At 37.1% G+C, this 15,943-nt stretch overlaps 3 protein-coding genes across 4 annotated transcripts in view; 2 read left to right on the forward strand and 1 right to left on the reverse strand.

The window, feature by feature from the left end:
• Window positions 1-4,126, reverse strand: part of LOC110061467 (uncharacterized) — an 18,726-nt gene extending 14,600 nt beyond the window's left edge. For both annotated transcript variants that reach the window (XR_016206486.1, XM_089287082.1), the window contains exons 1-4: window positions 3,936-4,126; window positions 1,899-2,005; window positions 350-451; window positions 1-70 (exon numbers count right to left, since the gene is read on the reverse strand). The exon at window positions 1-70 is cut by the window's left edge and continues 35 nt beyond it. Coding sequence is in view for 1 of the 2 variants with exons in the window: in XM_089287082.1 (XP_089143208.1) it covers window positions 1-70; window positions 350-451; window positions 1,899-2,005; window positions 3,936-4,020 (364 nt within the window). In the remaining variant the exon portion in view is untranslated. The remainder of the gene's footprint in view (window positions 71-349; window positions 452-1,898; window positions 2,006-3,935) is intronic.
• A 44-nt stretch (window positions 4,127-4,170) lies between these two features.
• LOC110061539 (uncharacterized) lies at window positions 4,171-14,333 on the forward strand. The gene is made up of 9 exons (XM_020768371.2): window positions 4,171-4,504; window positions 5,048-5,108; window positions 8,695-8,757; window positions 9,095-9,140; window positions 9,863-10,874; window positions 11,170-11,291; window positions 11,900-11,958; window positions 12,046-12,132; window positions 12,460-14,333. The coding sequence occupies exons 1-9, from the start codon at window positions 4,367-4,369 to the stop codon at window positions 12,591-12,593; spliced, it is 1,722 nt and encodes a 573-aa protein (XP_020624030.2). The 5' UTR covers window positions 4,171-4,366; the 3' UTR covers window positions 12,594-14,333.
• On the forward strand, window positions 5,877-8,737 carry LOC149117890 (uncharacterized). The gene has a single exon (XM_089287125.1). It carries the CDS (start codon window positions 6,575-6,577, stop codon window positions 7,301-7,303), a length of 729 nt encoding a protein of 242 aa, XP_089143251.1. The 5' UTR covers window positions 5,877-6,574; the 3' UTR covers window positions 7,304-8,737.
• Window positions 14,334-15,943: the final 1,610 nt, after the last annotated feature.

The following is a 15,943-nucleotide window of genomic DNA, read 5'->3' on the forward strand; positions in this document are numbered from 1 at the left end:
TTTCCTCTTCAGCAAATTTACCCAGTTCTCCTCCAATCTCTGATATTAACTCATCTAAGTCTTTGATTTCCTGTAAACAACACAAAGGAGTCAATCAAGTTGTTTTGTCCTCAGAAAAAAAAAACTTTACGCATATACATGTACACTAGCCAAAGATAAGTACTGATACATGCTGCAATTTATGGCTGGAAACAAGACGCTTTATGGGGCATATAAAAAACTGGGTTGCTTTTGGAACACTAATATACAGCTTCAGAGAAATAGCAAATACTAACAGAGGTTGAACTATGTAAATTAATAGGAGGCAATTCAATGCTTACTTAATCAGAGTTATTGTAAATTTTGTTACCTTTTTCTTTGTCTCAACTGCATTTGTCAGCTGAACAATGGGTGACAGCTTAGCAAGCTGTTTGGATAATGTCCTGTGTTCACTTGCAGATGGAATAACACCCTAAAAGTAGACACAAACTAAACCAAATTTACACTCACAAAACTAAAGAAAATGTCACATTAACAGAGAGCATGATTCTGTATGGAATTTTCGACAATAGGGAACACCTATACTCCTAGAATTACTCACTTCTTATAGCAAAGTACCCCATATATAGTAGCTGCTTACAAGAAAAAAAGCTCTATTTTGACAGTTTTCTCACACTTCTAAGAGAAAAAATCAATATACAACGGGAAATTGCTGTTCATAATAACAACATTACAAAGTTCAAGACGGTATATAGTCTGATTTCTTTTGTAACTTTTTCATTTTTCGTCACTCTTTTTTGTTTGTTTGTTTGCTTTACTTTTCTTCTCTTCTCTTTTCTTTTAGGTTTACTAACCCATAGATTTATGTGAAGTTGTGAAGTAATTAGGTTAACAAAAATATATATATTGTTAACAAAGTAGATATTTATTACATGTTGTAAACTGTTTGTAAATTAAAAAACATTCACAACAGGAATCACAACAAATAAAATAATAGAATACAGTACTACATGTAACATTTTAATTACTAACTATGTCAGTTCCACGAATTTCAGGCCCTTGAGCGAATTAAAATATTTTGGTATCCATCATCCAAAGAGGTTTTTACCAGATGAACTTTCGTTATCCCATGCAAAATTTAAGCCCTGTCTATTTGAACTTACATGCAATAACAGTTGGAATAGTTTTCAATTTTAAATCAAAACAAATGATAAAATTGTAACTTAGTTGAGGTCCAACCAAGAAGAGTCTCACCACAGTGACACTGCTTGAAACTTGATCACAAAATATTTACCATGAATAACCTTCCATCAAAACATATCATCAGTCAAGATAAACCCAGGGGTTTCAATAACGTTTTCAGCAGAAGGACAACTGGTTTTCACTGGCAGGCAAAAATGTTAGAACTTAACTTTACTATAAGAAAAACTTTACCTGGATGGTCAAACCAGTTGAGCAACATCATCTTCAAATATTCACTGCCACTCAATTTGCCTGCAGGTGCCTGGCCCTTAATGTGCAGTTCCAGAAAATGTCCATACTCCCCCCACAGAAGGGAATGGAATTTCCTGGAGGGGGGGGGGGGTGGGGGGCTCTATGAGACCAAAAAATGTAAAGAAATGTATGAAGCTTAGCTGGAATTTCCAGAGGGGTGGGTAAGTGTTAGAAAAAATCCCTTCTGTGGGGGAGGTATGGATATTTTCTGGAAGTACACGATGAAACCCCAGTTAATCTTGAAAAATTCCCATAGAAGATTGACTTATGAACTATACGTGCATACATGTCATGTGCACTATAGAAGTTCCGGAACATTTTTTAAGTTCTATGAATATCAGCATCATACTGTAGTTAGCACTGTAGCAACTTAGGGTAGCATTAATGAAAAATGACAATTTTATTAACAACTTGTGTCACATTACCTCAGTAACTGATAATCTGTCACTAATCTCACCATGCTGCTTCACAAGCTCTTTCAAGTGTGGCTCAAGAATACTTATGAGGTTTGATGACAACCTCACTTGATTCACTAATTAAAAACAAAACATTTGTATACATGTACATGGTGTATCTGTGTTTGCTTTAGAGGCATAAACTAGATACCATAAAACCCTGATACATATACCTCACAAGCACATTAGGAGAACTACTTTGAGGGCAGTGCAAGGGTATTCTCCTTATGTGATTTTACTTTCTGTGAAACGTGAATTTAGGAAATTATTCTTTGTGATCCGTGACCTGAAGGTTTTCCATGACCCGTGAAGAACTTGAATTATTAACCGATGTTTGCGATTTCACCACTCTATTCTACATTATTTTGAGACACAAGTCCTTCGAATGCCGGGTTAGAGTTGCCTGTCGAGAGTGACTTAGGTATGTGATTTGCAACAGGGAGCCTTGACTTAGCTTTTCATGATTGTGCTTTCTTCAAACACTCTTTCTAGTGTAAGAGCAGATTATTAAAAAGAGTATCTTACTTGCTTGTTTTTGTGATTCAGGAAAACGGAATTTTCATATCCATGATTGAATACTGATCCTCAATTTTTCCTGTTCGTGAACCGTGCCAGAGACGCCCCTGTATGACCTTCTATTTTCAACAATACCACATGTATATAATAGACCAATTTCGATAAATTGAAATTCAGCCTAAAACAGTAGACCTCAGCATGAGGCTCTGGAGAATAACTACAGAGTTTGTGGGGTTTATTCCCCAGAGCCTCATGCTGAGGTCTATTGTGCTAGGCTGAATTTTAATATGTCGATATTGGTATATTAGAGATACCGTTGTTGAAAGGGTTTTTTTCACTGAAAATGTCTTCCTTTTTGGGACTACCTGCTTTTCCTTATTTCCTAGGAAGGGCTCTCAAGTGCACATCTTCTTACTGGCCCAACATTGGCCATTTGCCACCAACTTCTTGAACTGACGTAGGTGATAGCAGACGGTTGGCTCGAATGGAGAGGGAGGGGAAGGTGAGGGTAAAATGTGCAAAGAGAGGGGTGGGTAGCCAAATGATGAAAAGCTTAGTATAGTGAAACACCTTTCTTTGCAACATGACCATAGGCAAAAAGCCCTGACCAAGGAAATATAAATTATATCTATTATATGGTCTAATAGACAATGGGCCTTTCCAGAGTGGTGTGAAATTAAGATGTAAAATATAAATGACGGACACAAATTATATTTAACATTATAACATAACTAAAGCAAAGCACGCACCCTGATTGGTTAATTTAGCGTCTACTATTTGCCCATGGGTGTACGCTGCTGACGTGTGTGCTAACATTTACAAAGCAAATCCTTTGACAGACATTGTTTCCAAAGTAATGGCCGACGTTCTTTTGCCAGAAATGCGAAACTGTCTTCACAGTTGTCTGAAGATGAAACTTTATCGAGCTACTGGTGTGCAGTCGGTTGTCATGAATGAATTTTCGTGCACTTGTTTTCTCTTGTCATGTAGGACTACACGAACATTTTTTTGTGATGTAGCTCAATAAAAGGACCTCTGTTGTTCCAATGTCTCAATGTTATGTTATAAAACAAATGGTAAACGCCATAGCGTGCACTATTGAGTTATGGATGCACTTGGGAGGTTTGCTAAGCACTCAACAAGCTAGAGTTGCACTCAGCTATCGCCTTGTGTGACTCTTACGCTTCTTTCGTGCTTAGCAACCTCCCGCACGCATCCATAACTCAATAGTACATGCTATGGCGTTTACCATTAATTTTGTTAAATCTCGCTTACTTTTATAAACAAATGATGCCGCTTAATGAAGGGGATACTGATCCATCTCAAGCACAACAACCTGATGTTTTGTAAACCGGCACTACCGCATAGCTGACAGACCCGTCTATTTACAGGGCTTCTAGTATAATATGGTCGTTTCGCCAACGTCGGTAAATCAGGTGAAAAAGCAGGCGAAACGACAGCTTTAATATATACCCTAGAGTTAAACCTTACCTTTAATGAGTAACCGCTGTGTTCGAAAAGCTGGACTACCCTGAATGACAGCTACTTTCAATCCTTTTAAAATTTGACGAAACATTCCAACTAAGATAAGGAAATAAATGATCTTTCGCTACATTTTCAGACAAACAAAATCCTGTTACTCGTCCGCCATATTGGATTTTATAATGAAAATCCGCTGGATGTAATGCACGCATCTCCTGTTCCTCGACCCAGCTCTCCCTTGATGATGTGTCTGCTTTGCATGCTGTGACGCATTGCTCCGCGTGGTGGGGTAACTATAAATTAGCCAGTGAGGGAACGTGTGTGAAATATCTGAATTCTCTTCCGTGTAGCGGCGTTTATGCTCGTCTTTTATTTACGCTTTGATAGTTTAAGAGTTCGGCTGATGATACATAATTGAAAAGAGCTTGGTAAGCATTAATATGCGGAAAAGCGAAGCCGTAAAACAACTAACTTCGTGCCACGAAGTACAAGGCGACATGGAACACAAGAATTTTGAGTTCGTACCAGACATGGTCGGCGATAAAATCTCTAGTTCTTCAACTGATGAAATTTCACAGGTATATAGGACTTTTTTTCGTTTACAGACGCTTGTTAAAGTAATTTTGGGGAGCTTACAAGCTTGTTGAGCACAAAACTCATTCTTGTACACACCGTATGTGGCTTGTTTATTCCACGTGGTCCACAGTTCGCTCATTTTACTCGAAGAAATGGAAATAACGGGAAACATTAGTCTTTTAACTGCTAAATCACCGAATTTTCAACATAAGTTCAATTCTTTTAAATTATAAAGTAAATGTTGTTTTAGGGATGGTTTCTGAAATTAATCGTTTCTGGAAAAGGGCCATACGAAGACCCTTTGATCATAAATTGGTTAAAACCCACTAGCCTTTTATGATGCCCTCGTGCCGAGCTTCGTTTTTATTGTTTCATAAGCCTTTGGTAGTACAGACTGTGTCATTTTGTATGGTATCTTTGACTGTTATATGAGAATTATCCAAGTTAGTGTTTAACCTTGAAATATTCTTTTTGTACACAGCTTGTAGAGATTGCACCTTTTAATAATTTTAAGTTTGCTTGTTTTATTTTTCTCTTGGGAATAGCATAACATGGGAAGCAATGGCAGTCTTCAAAGTGACTTAGAAGAAGGAGAATTAATTGAAGGTATATCATAAAGCGGTGTGCAGTTATGACTGTGTATCACTTAAGGGTGGTTTTTACTAGCGACACAGTCTGAGTGGGAGTCAGTCATAGTTAGGGTCGTAAGAATGCTTATGACACAGTGAAATTTGAAGATTGGAGTCCTACGTGGAGTTATAAGCTCAATGGAATCTGAGTTTGAAGAATCAATGTTTCCATTTCTTTAGATTCCATTTACGACTTGGTCGCTTATGATCCAGTGAAAACTAGAATGTTGGAGTCAAAGCAGAAGCAGAAGAACTAACCAGTCACAAGGCTGTGAATCAAGAATCAAGCATTGTGATTGGATTCTTCTTCCACTTTTGCTTCCGACTTCAACAATGTAGTTTTCGCTTGATCATAAGTGACAGTGACATAAGTGGAATTGGTACTCTGCCTCTGATTCCACTGGTTTGATTTTCACTAGATACATGTACATAGTATCACTCCGCTTGTCTCATTACGACTCGCGCAGACTAGGACTCTGACGTTAGTGAACATCAACCTTTAGGTCTCAAGAGGTTCAGGGGCTTTAACCAGACTTAACCAATCAGTGACATCAATGCATTCAATAAGTAACCAATGGGTAATTGATAGGTAGTCAGTTGATTAGTCATAGATTATTGCCATTGATCATTTAATTTATTTTACTATGCACACTGTAAAGTGCTTTTGGACATTTACAGAAAGAGCACTATATAAATGACTTATTATTATTATTATTATTATTATTATTATTATTATTATTATTATTACCCTAATGCTGGAAAATGCTGGCTTGTTACGAAGCCTTATAAGGAGGAGACCGTTAGGAGCATCTTTGAAGAAACAGCAATCAACATCACCACAGAAGGATGGAAGCATCTGGGTGCGGTGCTGGGCTCCAGGTCTTATCTTGAGCAGTACGTTAATGGTAAAGTCAAAGAATGGGTGGGGCAGGTGACAAAATTGGCTGAGTTTGCTTTGTCGCAGCCCCAGGCTTGCTACGCAGCATTCACTTTTGGATTAAAACACGTCTGGACGTACTTTATGAGAATTCTGCCTGATATAGAAGATCTACTCGCTCCTTTGGAGTGCGCAATAGCTGATGCCCTAATACCATCCATTACAGGTCACAATTGTACAGAAGCTGAACGTGAGCTATTGGCGCTGCCAGTGAGAATGGGAGGTATGGGCCTAATAAGTCTGAGCCAAACAGCAGCTTTAAGAGTATGCAGCATCAGCCAACATCTCTGGTCCACTAGCCCATCAAATAAAATCACAGTCACATAAGCCACCAGACAAAAGTGAAGTACATGCTGTGCAATGGGAGATGAGCCAAGTGAAGTATCAGTATCTGAAGGAAAAGCTTGATGAGGTGGAGGGCTCGATTTCTGGAAAAACTTTGAGATGTTGACCTTGCCACTCAGAAAGGTGCTTCTAGTTGGCTTACTGTTTTGCCAATTAGAGATATGAATTTTGATTTAAACAAGAGTGAGTTCCGAGACGCTGTGAAACTCAGGTACAACTGGGAAGTTCCTGATACTCCCTCTGTTTGTGTTTGCGGGCACATATTCAATATGGATCACGCTATGCTATGTAAAAGAGGCGAATTTATCATCCAACGCTATAATGAACTAAGGGATTTGGAGGCGGAACTGCTTAGCATGGTATGCAATGGTGTCGAAACCGAACCAGTTTTGCAAGACATCACAGGCGAAGAGTTGAAAAGGGGAGCCAACACCGCCCCTGATGCGCGGCTAGATATAGTTGCTAGGGGATTCTGGGAGAGGCAGAGGTCGGCTTTTTTTGATGTCAGAGTATGCGATCCGAATGCAGATTCCTATAGAGATTTGGATCCAGACCAGATATTCAGGCAGCATGAAACAGAGAAGAAGTGCCAGTATGCCAGCCGTGTGTTAGAAGTAGAGCAAGCTACATTCACGCCATTAGTTTTAAGCACGATGGGTGGAATGGCAGTGGAATGTAATCGATACCATAGTAGACTTGCTGAGTTAGTAGCTACAAAGAAGGACGAAAGTTATGCGACTACCATGTCATGGATTAGGGCAAGAGTATCTTTTGCGCTAATGAGATCAGCATTACTTTGTTTAAGAGGCTTGGGAGCTCCTAGGAGAGTCCACTTAGAACTGTCGGACATTGATTTAGATATCGAAAAAAGACATGCAAATATTTGTTAAGGCAATTGAGAATGCTATTTCTGGAGAACTCTAGCCGAAGCCACGAACACTGAGTCAAGAAGTGGACCTGCATATAGCTACAGAGTATTTTTAAAGTAGAGTTTTTGCCATTTAAATGTGTAGAGTATTTTTTACTATTCTTATTTAAATTTTTTTTAACAAATGACAATAGACAAATTTATAAGGGTTGTAAAGAATGAGTGTAATTTGTAATTCATTTGTAAGTTAGTATTTCCCTGACATATATATTGTCCTAAGAATTTTTACAGTTGTAATTTTTTATAACCCACTAATAAACATTCCTCTTTTCATTATTATTATTATTATTATTATTATTATTATTATTATTAGTTGTAGTAACCATGATATCATGATTAGATACAGAAACATGTTTTACAGGTTTAACAGACATCAAATTATGTAAATATTATAGCATTTTGTAAAGTTTAGCTCTAGTTTTTGTCACAATAAACACTCCTTTTGAATTAAAAAAAAATTATTATTATTATTATTATTATTATTAGTATTAATTGTATAGGCCACAAAATTTTCAGTCATCAATTAGTCATAATTTGTTTAGTCATTGACGGCATTTATTAGACATTGATATAATTTTTTGGCTAAACAAACCTTACTAAAACAAAGATAAACAAATAGAAACAACTTCCATGAATGAATGATGGACCAGTACTTTCCCCATTTAACCTTGCATGTACAATTTCTCCTTGCCTATTATAAGCATCACAAACCATTTCTGTAAAGATTTAAAAGGAAAGTTAGTTATAATAAAGAAAATGCTGAAAATAATTATTAATAGATGTGCAGCATAATAGACCATGATAATAAAGGTGTAATCAATGAATAATCAAAAGGATCAGTGAATAATCAATGGCATTGATGAGTAATAGGCAGGCCACAAAATGTTTGGTCATTGATTAATAATTGATTACTCATGGTTCATCATCAATCATCCATGACTTATCATTTGATTACTTGTTGATTACCCGTCAGTTGCTCATTGATGTCATTGATTATAATAGATTAGTTACTTCTGGTTTTAATGATGCCAATCAAAGGCTCTGACTTGATCTTAGTTTCTATCCCTAGGAATTCTTTGATTAATTTGAGGTATGGTAACATGACATGTGTACTGTCTTTCCACAAAAGCTTTGCTTTGGTGGAGGTGTTCCACAGTGTCCAAATACATTTTAGTCACCCCACCAAAAAACACTGCATAATGTCTTTTGAAATAATTTAACCAGAAAGCTTATGGTGAGTCCATCTGGAATTACATGTATCTCCATAACATAGTCACTTTTGTCTGTCTGTACAACATCTGTCAATTCAATGTTCAACTTATAGTCAATGGTGTATTTTTAATAATCTAATAGGCATTGAAGCAAATGATGTCAGTGCCTTATTGGAACAGTTCCTGGAATATGAAGAAAAACAAGGTATAGTTTGCACATCTGTTCTAGTTTAGCTCTGGTTGTGAACATATATAGGTACTAGAACTCTGCACACTGTAGGTTCACTCATTTAACACATTAGGTGCACATGTTTTCTGAAACATGTTAGCCTTTGTTATTCATATCAATCTTTCTTTTGTGATCACCATTGCTCATGGCAAACAAAAGAAGAGTCCAGCTCAAACAATAGGGTGATTAGTAAAATCACGCTCCTACTGATGTTTTTGTTGACAGGAAAATTTGAAAACTTTCGCATCAAAAAAGAGAGAAATTGTATGCCGTCATTACATGTACCTGCTAACCTCTTGTCTGTGGTTTTCAGTTTCACTGGATTGCTCATCATCGTCATTGTCTTTGCGTTCTTCCCTGTAAGTGATTAATATGAATTTTATTATTCTTCAGTTATTATCAGAATTTTTCTGAAGTTTCATTCTTGAACAAAGTGAAGATGACATGTACATTGTGTATACTGCGCTTTTCTTACATTGTAGTGTGTAACAAAGTGCACAGGGCTATTTGTAATAACTTATCAATGTACCATACTACTAAGTGAGGCACTAAAAATGCTGCTACTTGCCCACACAGTAATGTCATTTTTATGGGAACATTTTTAATTGGTGTTTAAGATATTGAAAAATAATCAAGAGAAATAAAACAAGTACTTTTTTGAAAGTATACAGGCATTTTAATTATGGGACTGTAAGTCTGAGTAATTTTAAGGTCAATTAAAAAAAAAAACAGCAGCAAGTTCTAGGGGAGTGTGAAGTCACTTCAGAAGTTCTTTCTCTATTCATTTATCTTCAGTAGTTTAAGGTGAAAACTTTAATCTGGTGTGACTGTTGAAACAATTTTGGAACTTGCTTATGTTGTTCAAAAAGCTCTCCAAAAAAAAAAAAGAAAATGTAAACTAAGGTTATGTTTTGGAGTAACGTGTTACACTGTACTGGCATACATATTAGAATTAAAGGGTTGTATATTTATATTTTACCTAGGGTATTTCTTATACAGTTGTCATTTGAAAATGCATGATTGTTCTTTTTAAAGCAAAATAACATGTTGCTGTTATTTATTTTTTTTTTGTAAACTTCAGCAAGGATACATCTCCTGAAGCCAAAGCTATTGCACTCAAGATAACTTCCGTTGTGGAGGCTCAAGACATAGATTTTGAGTTAGCAGCTGATGCAAAGAATGGTGGCCCATCTTGCCTTGATTTGGAGAGTTCTGGGAATTTACCTGAAAGTAATGAAGTGCATGGTGTAATGGACAATGGGTCGTTTAAGAACGGTGTGGAACAACTCAGGGAGAGCCTTAAAAGTGATGGGAAATCCTGTGTTGATAACCATGCAACAGATCACAATTATGCCTGCAGTGGATTTCCCACGAGGAAAGCAGCATCACAAAGACCTGAAATTAGTGGTTGTTTAGTTGCAAATGGATTCAAATCTACAAATAGTCCAAAAAAGGCTTTAGCTTCAGCCTTGGAGCACAAAAGTGAAAAGTGTATTTCTAACAGAGCTGAAATGAGTCAGTCCAGGAAAAGACAATTAAGTGCCTGCAACAAAGAGTCTACAGATAAAGAAAGAATACTTCCAAAACGCTATAGAGGGCCATACTGTGAGGATAATTCCAAAGGCGATAACAGCTCTGATGAAGATCATCATTATAACAGGAGCCGTAGCAGACTTCATAGCAGTTCTGATGAACAGAGTGATCATGAAAGAAGCCAGCACAACAGAAAGTACAGAAGTATCTCTGATGCAGATAAGAATCATTATAAGAGAAGTTATCGAAGGAACAGCTTATGCTCAAGTGACAGTTTTGATGAAAGAGATTGTTCCAGTTCAGATGAGGACAGTAGGCATGAAAGGAGACGCAGGTATGATCCAAGAGGCTCTGAGTCTGACTTGCATCATAAATGCTCAAGTGGTAGTGAAAGAGATTCTGACAGCCACAGGAGTCATCATAGAAGAAGACAGAGGTCTCACAGTAAAGACCATTCAGCAAAGAGAAATGATGGGAAAGAGAACAAAACGTTTCATGATATTGAACTGGAAAGGAAAATGGGTTTCAAGTTTGACCATAACATAAAGGGCACTGCAAAGGTACAGTTTTAAAAATATTTTTTGTTTTGTTTTGTTTTTCTTAACACAGTGGAGCACTGTACTGTACATGTTTAATTTGTTTTTGAACTTAAATTTCTTTTCACTGAAATTTAGAAAGCTACAAGTATAAAGTGTCAATGTTCACAGAAATATAGGAGAATCAGATTCTCCAGTTACAATTATTTGAATTAGGCTGAGAACAGGGGTTTCATTTAGGGCTGGCTGTGAGGATGAGTTTGCCTGCCTGCCTGCCTGCCTGAAAACAATCATGTTAATGTATTGTATTTAATTATAGGAAGAGAGACGTATAGTGTACATTGGGAAAATATCAGACAAGACAACTAAAGATGATGTTTGGAGACGATTTCGTCCATTTGGCCCTATTGAAAAAGTCACTGTCCACTTTCGGGACAAAGGGTGAGCAGTTAGATAAGTTATGGTAGTGCTTTGTAGTACTCTATCACTCTCAGTAACAACAATTCATCAAATTAGAACAAATGAAACCATAACCATCAGGGTTGTAGCTGAGAATCCAGCACTTAGCCAGCTCTTTAACAAGCCAGCTGGCTTTTTTAGCCTTGGTAGCTCGCAATTTTGTAGTGTTTGTATAGGTAATCACATGGTTTTGAGTGAAATTTGGAGTAAATAATAAGGATGACAACATATCATGTCGAGCTTGCACTCAGGAATCAAAACATTTTAAAACAAGCCAAACAATAAAGGAAGACACAACAATATTAGTGCCTCATGGTTCAATGTTTGAACAAAGTATACACAATGCTTTAAGAAATTAAAATGTAAAGGAGGGTTTCTGTCAATTCAAATAAATTCCCCCCTTTGAGTGTTCATCTACTTTTGCATGCACTCATACTCACTCACCATGCTCGCAATTGCTATAATTGTTGTCGAAGCCATTGCTCATACAACTAAATGATTCATACACATATGTTGTAGTCTTGGAGGTTTCAATAAATTATACATGTAGTAATTATTAAGTGTCGTCTTGTGCATTTTTCTCTTGGTAGGGACAACTATGCTTTTGTAACCTTCTTTGACCACTCCTCAGCTGCAGAAGCAATTGAAAGTGAGTTTAAAAATGCGCATTGCACTTAATTGCAAGTTTCCTAGTGATAAGTTAATTTACATATGTCGCTGCAATTGATTTTGTCAGGGGGCAATGAAGACACCCATCTTCCCGTATTGGACATTTGTTTTGGCGGAAGAAGAAAGTTTTGTGGTGGAAGTTATGTTGACTTTGGTAAGTAATGGGTGGGGATGCATTGCACATCACTAATGGCTGCTCAGAATTCCTATATCATAAACCAAGCACAAGAGCAATACTGTGAGAATATTGTCCCTAGGTCGTCCAATACAGTCCTAAGCATGCTTGGTTAATAAGAGACTTATTACATAACTGAAAATGTGTAGAAAAAATGCCACGATCACGGACTGGCAGCCGACTAGGCATGGGGCATTTTCACATGATGTTATGGTGGCCATGCATATTGGTGTTCTCAAACAGTGAAATTTCCCTCCTTTGCAAAAATATCTTAATGAACTAGTTTACTTTGCTTTTGACTTTTAGACTCAAACACCAGTTATCTTGAAGAACAAAAATACAGTCGCCCTCCATCATCTGATGAGATGGATTTTGATGCCCTGCTGAGGCTCTCACAGAAAAGTGTAAAAGGAAGAAAGGAATCTTGCAAAGGCAGATGAACATAATTGAGACAATGAATTTATTGAACATACTTATGAAGTATAATGAACTTCTAATGATATTTAACTTAACTGTTAAAGAGAAAATGAATATTAGATGTTATTTTTTGTATTGTGCTTATTACACTAAGAAACTTTCTGTTTAGCTATAATGGAAAGAAACTTAATCATTACGACGGGCTTGAACTTTCTCAGTTAACAAAATTTTGAAAGCCACAATAATAAAATTTGGAAACAATTACAAATATTTTATGATTGAGGTGTACATGTATTATCATTCATTATTGGTGACGAACGGATTGAACAATGATGGGTATAATTAGGTATCGCAATGTTGGTGTGATGTGGTAACCAAGTGTATCTCTAAAGCTACTATTGAACAATAATGGATTGAACAATGATGGTTATAATTAGGTATCACAATATTGGTGTGATGTGATAACCAAGTGTATCTCTGAAGCTACTATACTACATGTGGCGGCAAAGTTGTAAGTATTATTTTCTTGATTCCAGAAAAATTGCTTGAAATAATTCTTGTGGCTTGAATTTTTGGTCCCAGTTGATATTTTACTGGGCTGCAAATCTGTTAATACTAATAATACCAAGATTTAGTTTTACCATTGTATGACCAGAGCCTCAGGTGTGGCCCTCTCTCCCACGCGGGATTACCCGCCGCGTTCCGTAAGAAAACGGTGTTCTTTATGCCATTTAGGAAACAGTTTATTGTCCAAGGTTGTTCCGTCAATATGGCGTGCTATGACCCTCGTTTGTTGTTTTTTGCAAGTTTATGGACCTTAACTACGTTTCTGTCCATGAACACGCATGTAAAGAACTTGGCAATTATCCCGCGCTTGGTCAATAACCCAATGCACTAATCACCAGACAAGTATAGCGCTTTCCATTCAACCAAAAAGTTCGAATATGTCGAAACGAGGACAAAAATGGTACGGAAATTTCCAAGAAAAAGTTCCAGAAAATCCAGAAAATCCAGAAAGTGAGAGTAGACTGTAACCAATACGACAACTCGTTTTGCTAATAAGAAGAAAGGGAAATGTCGTTATACCTGGCAAGATTTTCCTCTTCTCCGTCCGGAAACTCAAACTGTAATTTTTAAGCGAGTGGAAAGCGCCCGTACACTTAGCATAACTACCTTAATTTGAATTTTGCAGATGTGTGGCTACCCTAACTGTACTTAATTATTAGAAGGGTAATATTTTTATTAATTAAGCATTTTGTTCACCGCTAACTTCAATATTGTTACATTGCCCTCTATACGAATGGCGTGCATGTATTCAAGTAAGAAGTGTAATGGTGTTAGTAGTTATTTTCCCTCCAGATTGGTATTTTCGTGAACTAGGTCATCTTTTAAGAGCTTGGCACTGTTGTTCTTGTACGAAAACTTTTGTGTTCTGGTCAACTACTTTTACCTGACAAATTTTACACTATATGCTGATCATTTTGATATTTCAGTCGAAGATGTCTTTAATTTTTCCCAGGAATCAGTCAAAATGACAATTTAGTTTTGATACAGTTTAATTTTTTGAGTTTCTTTTCTTTTGCCGACGTCAGGTGACGCATTATGTAGATAACTAGCCCTTTTGTCAGCCAATCAGAACTAATTGTCTGGTAGATCTTAAAATAGAGTAATAATTACAGTAATGGACACATACAATTACTATTTTTACATAGAAGTAAATTGTGAAAGAGTAATTACTTTGAAATAAACTGGAGAATAACGAACGATGTTGCTTTCTTTGACAAACGTGTATGTTACATTTCGAAGGAAATGGACATAAATATTACTTGAAAAAGTCCCATTAACCACAATATCTGATAACCTTTCGCTCTCGATTTCGAAGAGGTGGTGGTTGGCGCTCGGCCTCGCCAGTTATGAAACGTCCTTCATGTAACGATATCTCGACGACAAGTGGTGAGTGAGAAACAGTATTCTAATCTTCACGCCTAGAAAAACTGCGCGGACTGAAGAGTCTTCTGAGCATGATACAACAGCTAGACAATGTCAAGTAATTAATTTGCATTCAATATAATTTAATCGTTTCTGCTCTATCATGAGCGATGAGACCCACATGTGACTTTTCTCCATCTTGCTATCGATACAATTGTACGAAATTCGTTGTTCTAGTCCATCGTAATCATCTCGGGAACTGTATACAAACCAAACACTCCTAGAAATAGTTTACTTCAGCATCCGCCGGGTTGGGGGAGGGGGGAACTCCCATAAGAAAAAAACAGGGATGCCCGTCGGAAAATTTAAATTAAACCCCTAAAGGAGACTCAATCTGGGGGTGGCTCTAGTTTCACTTGACCCCTTTTTAAGCTACCGGTTAAAACGACATAGGCCTGATTACCAGCCTAAAAGATACTTAGACAGCTTCAAAAGTCGCGTTTTGTCATGATCACTCTAAGTGAGAACAAAGCCCTTGATTTACACCCCTAAGGGACAAGCAGTCCCGAGCAAATAGACTTTTTGTTGACCGTTCCTGACGGAACCTGTTTTTATCATTGACATCATTGCGAGTAAACGTTACGTTCGCGCTAATTGTTTCTGCGCATCCTTACTGCGCACGCAAATTCACACGGTACGTTATGCATCGAGCGTGCGCTAAGCATTAAAATGAACAATGATAGGGTAGATGGCCATTGCTATAGCTTTGCCTGGATTTAACGATCTTGTACGTTCAGTGACCCCTATCTTTGTTTTGATGGATCATTTGCTCCACCGATTTTCTACGTTTAGCGAAAAAATGAAGAAAATCTTTCGAATAAAAGTGTGAATTTTTTGCAAAATGCACCGTCGAATTATGTTCTTTTTAGCTCTTCGTTTATCTGTGCAGCTGTTTCAAATGCCTCTTGAAGGGTTAAGTTTTGTGAAAACGTTGGCACCATTTGGAGTTATTAACGCAACGAATTCACCTATACAAAATATTACTAGGAAAATTTGTCTCTGTTGATTCTTCTTTGATATTTTTATCTAAAACCCTGGAGACCATGCTGATTTACGCGCACCAATTTTTCAAAATCAGACTAGTGTTACACACGCTTTATCTCTGAAACGAAGTCCATGACCCCCATTATTTTTTCTTTTTCATTTCTGAAACAAGTACTTCATGATCTGTCCGTAGTAGAAGTTGAAAGAAAATCTATCAAGTAGAATATTCTAGCGCGAACGTCACGGTCTTTAAGATAAATTAACCAAATGATCTAGAATGGAATTTACCTGGAAACACTTATGAATCCAGAGACCTTAGTGAGTGTAAGCCTAGTTAGCATTTCGCTTTGCGTATATCATTGCGAGGGCAATAAGTAATGATACTAAAAACAAAATTCAG

This window comes from Orbicella faveolata, unplaced genomic scaffold (genome assembly GCF_042242905.1).
Source record: "Orbicella faveolata isolate gen_17 unplaced genomic scaffold, um_ofav_v1 contig_1, whole genome shotgun sequence".
Lineage (NCBI taxonomy): Eukaryota > Metazoa > Cnidaria > Anthozoa > Scleractinia > Merulinidae > Orbicella > Orbicella faveolata.

Coding starts and splice junctions, on each gene's coding strand:
- LOC149117890 (XM_089287125.1), top strand. CDS start 6,575: ATGAATTTTGATTTAAACAAGAGTGAGTTCCGAGACGCTGTGAAACTC.
- LOC110061539 (XM_020768371.2), top strand. CDS start 4,367: ATGCGGAAAAGCGAAGCCGTAAAACAACTAACTTCGTGCCACGAAGTA. Junction 4,505..5,047: donor CAACTGATGAAATTTCACAG/GTATATAGGACT, acceptor TCTTGGGAATAG/CATAACATGGGAAGCAATGG. Junction 9,141..9,862: donor TTGTCTTTGCGTTCTTCCCT/GTAAGTGATTAA, acceptor TGTAAACTTCAG/CAAGGATACATCTCCTGAAG.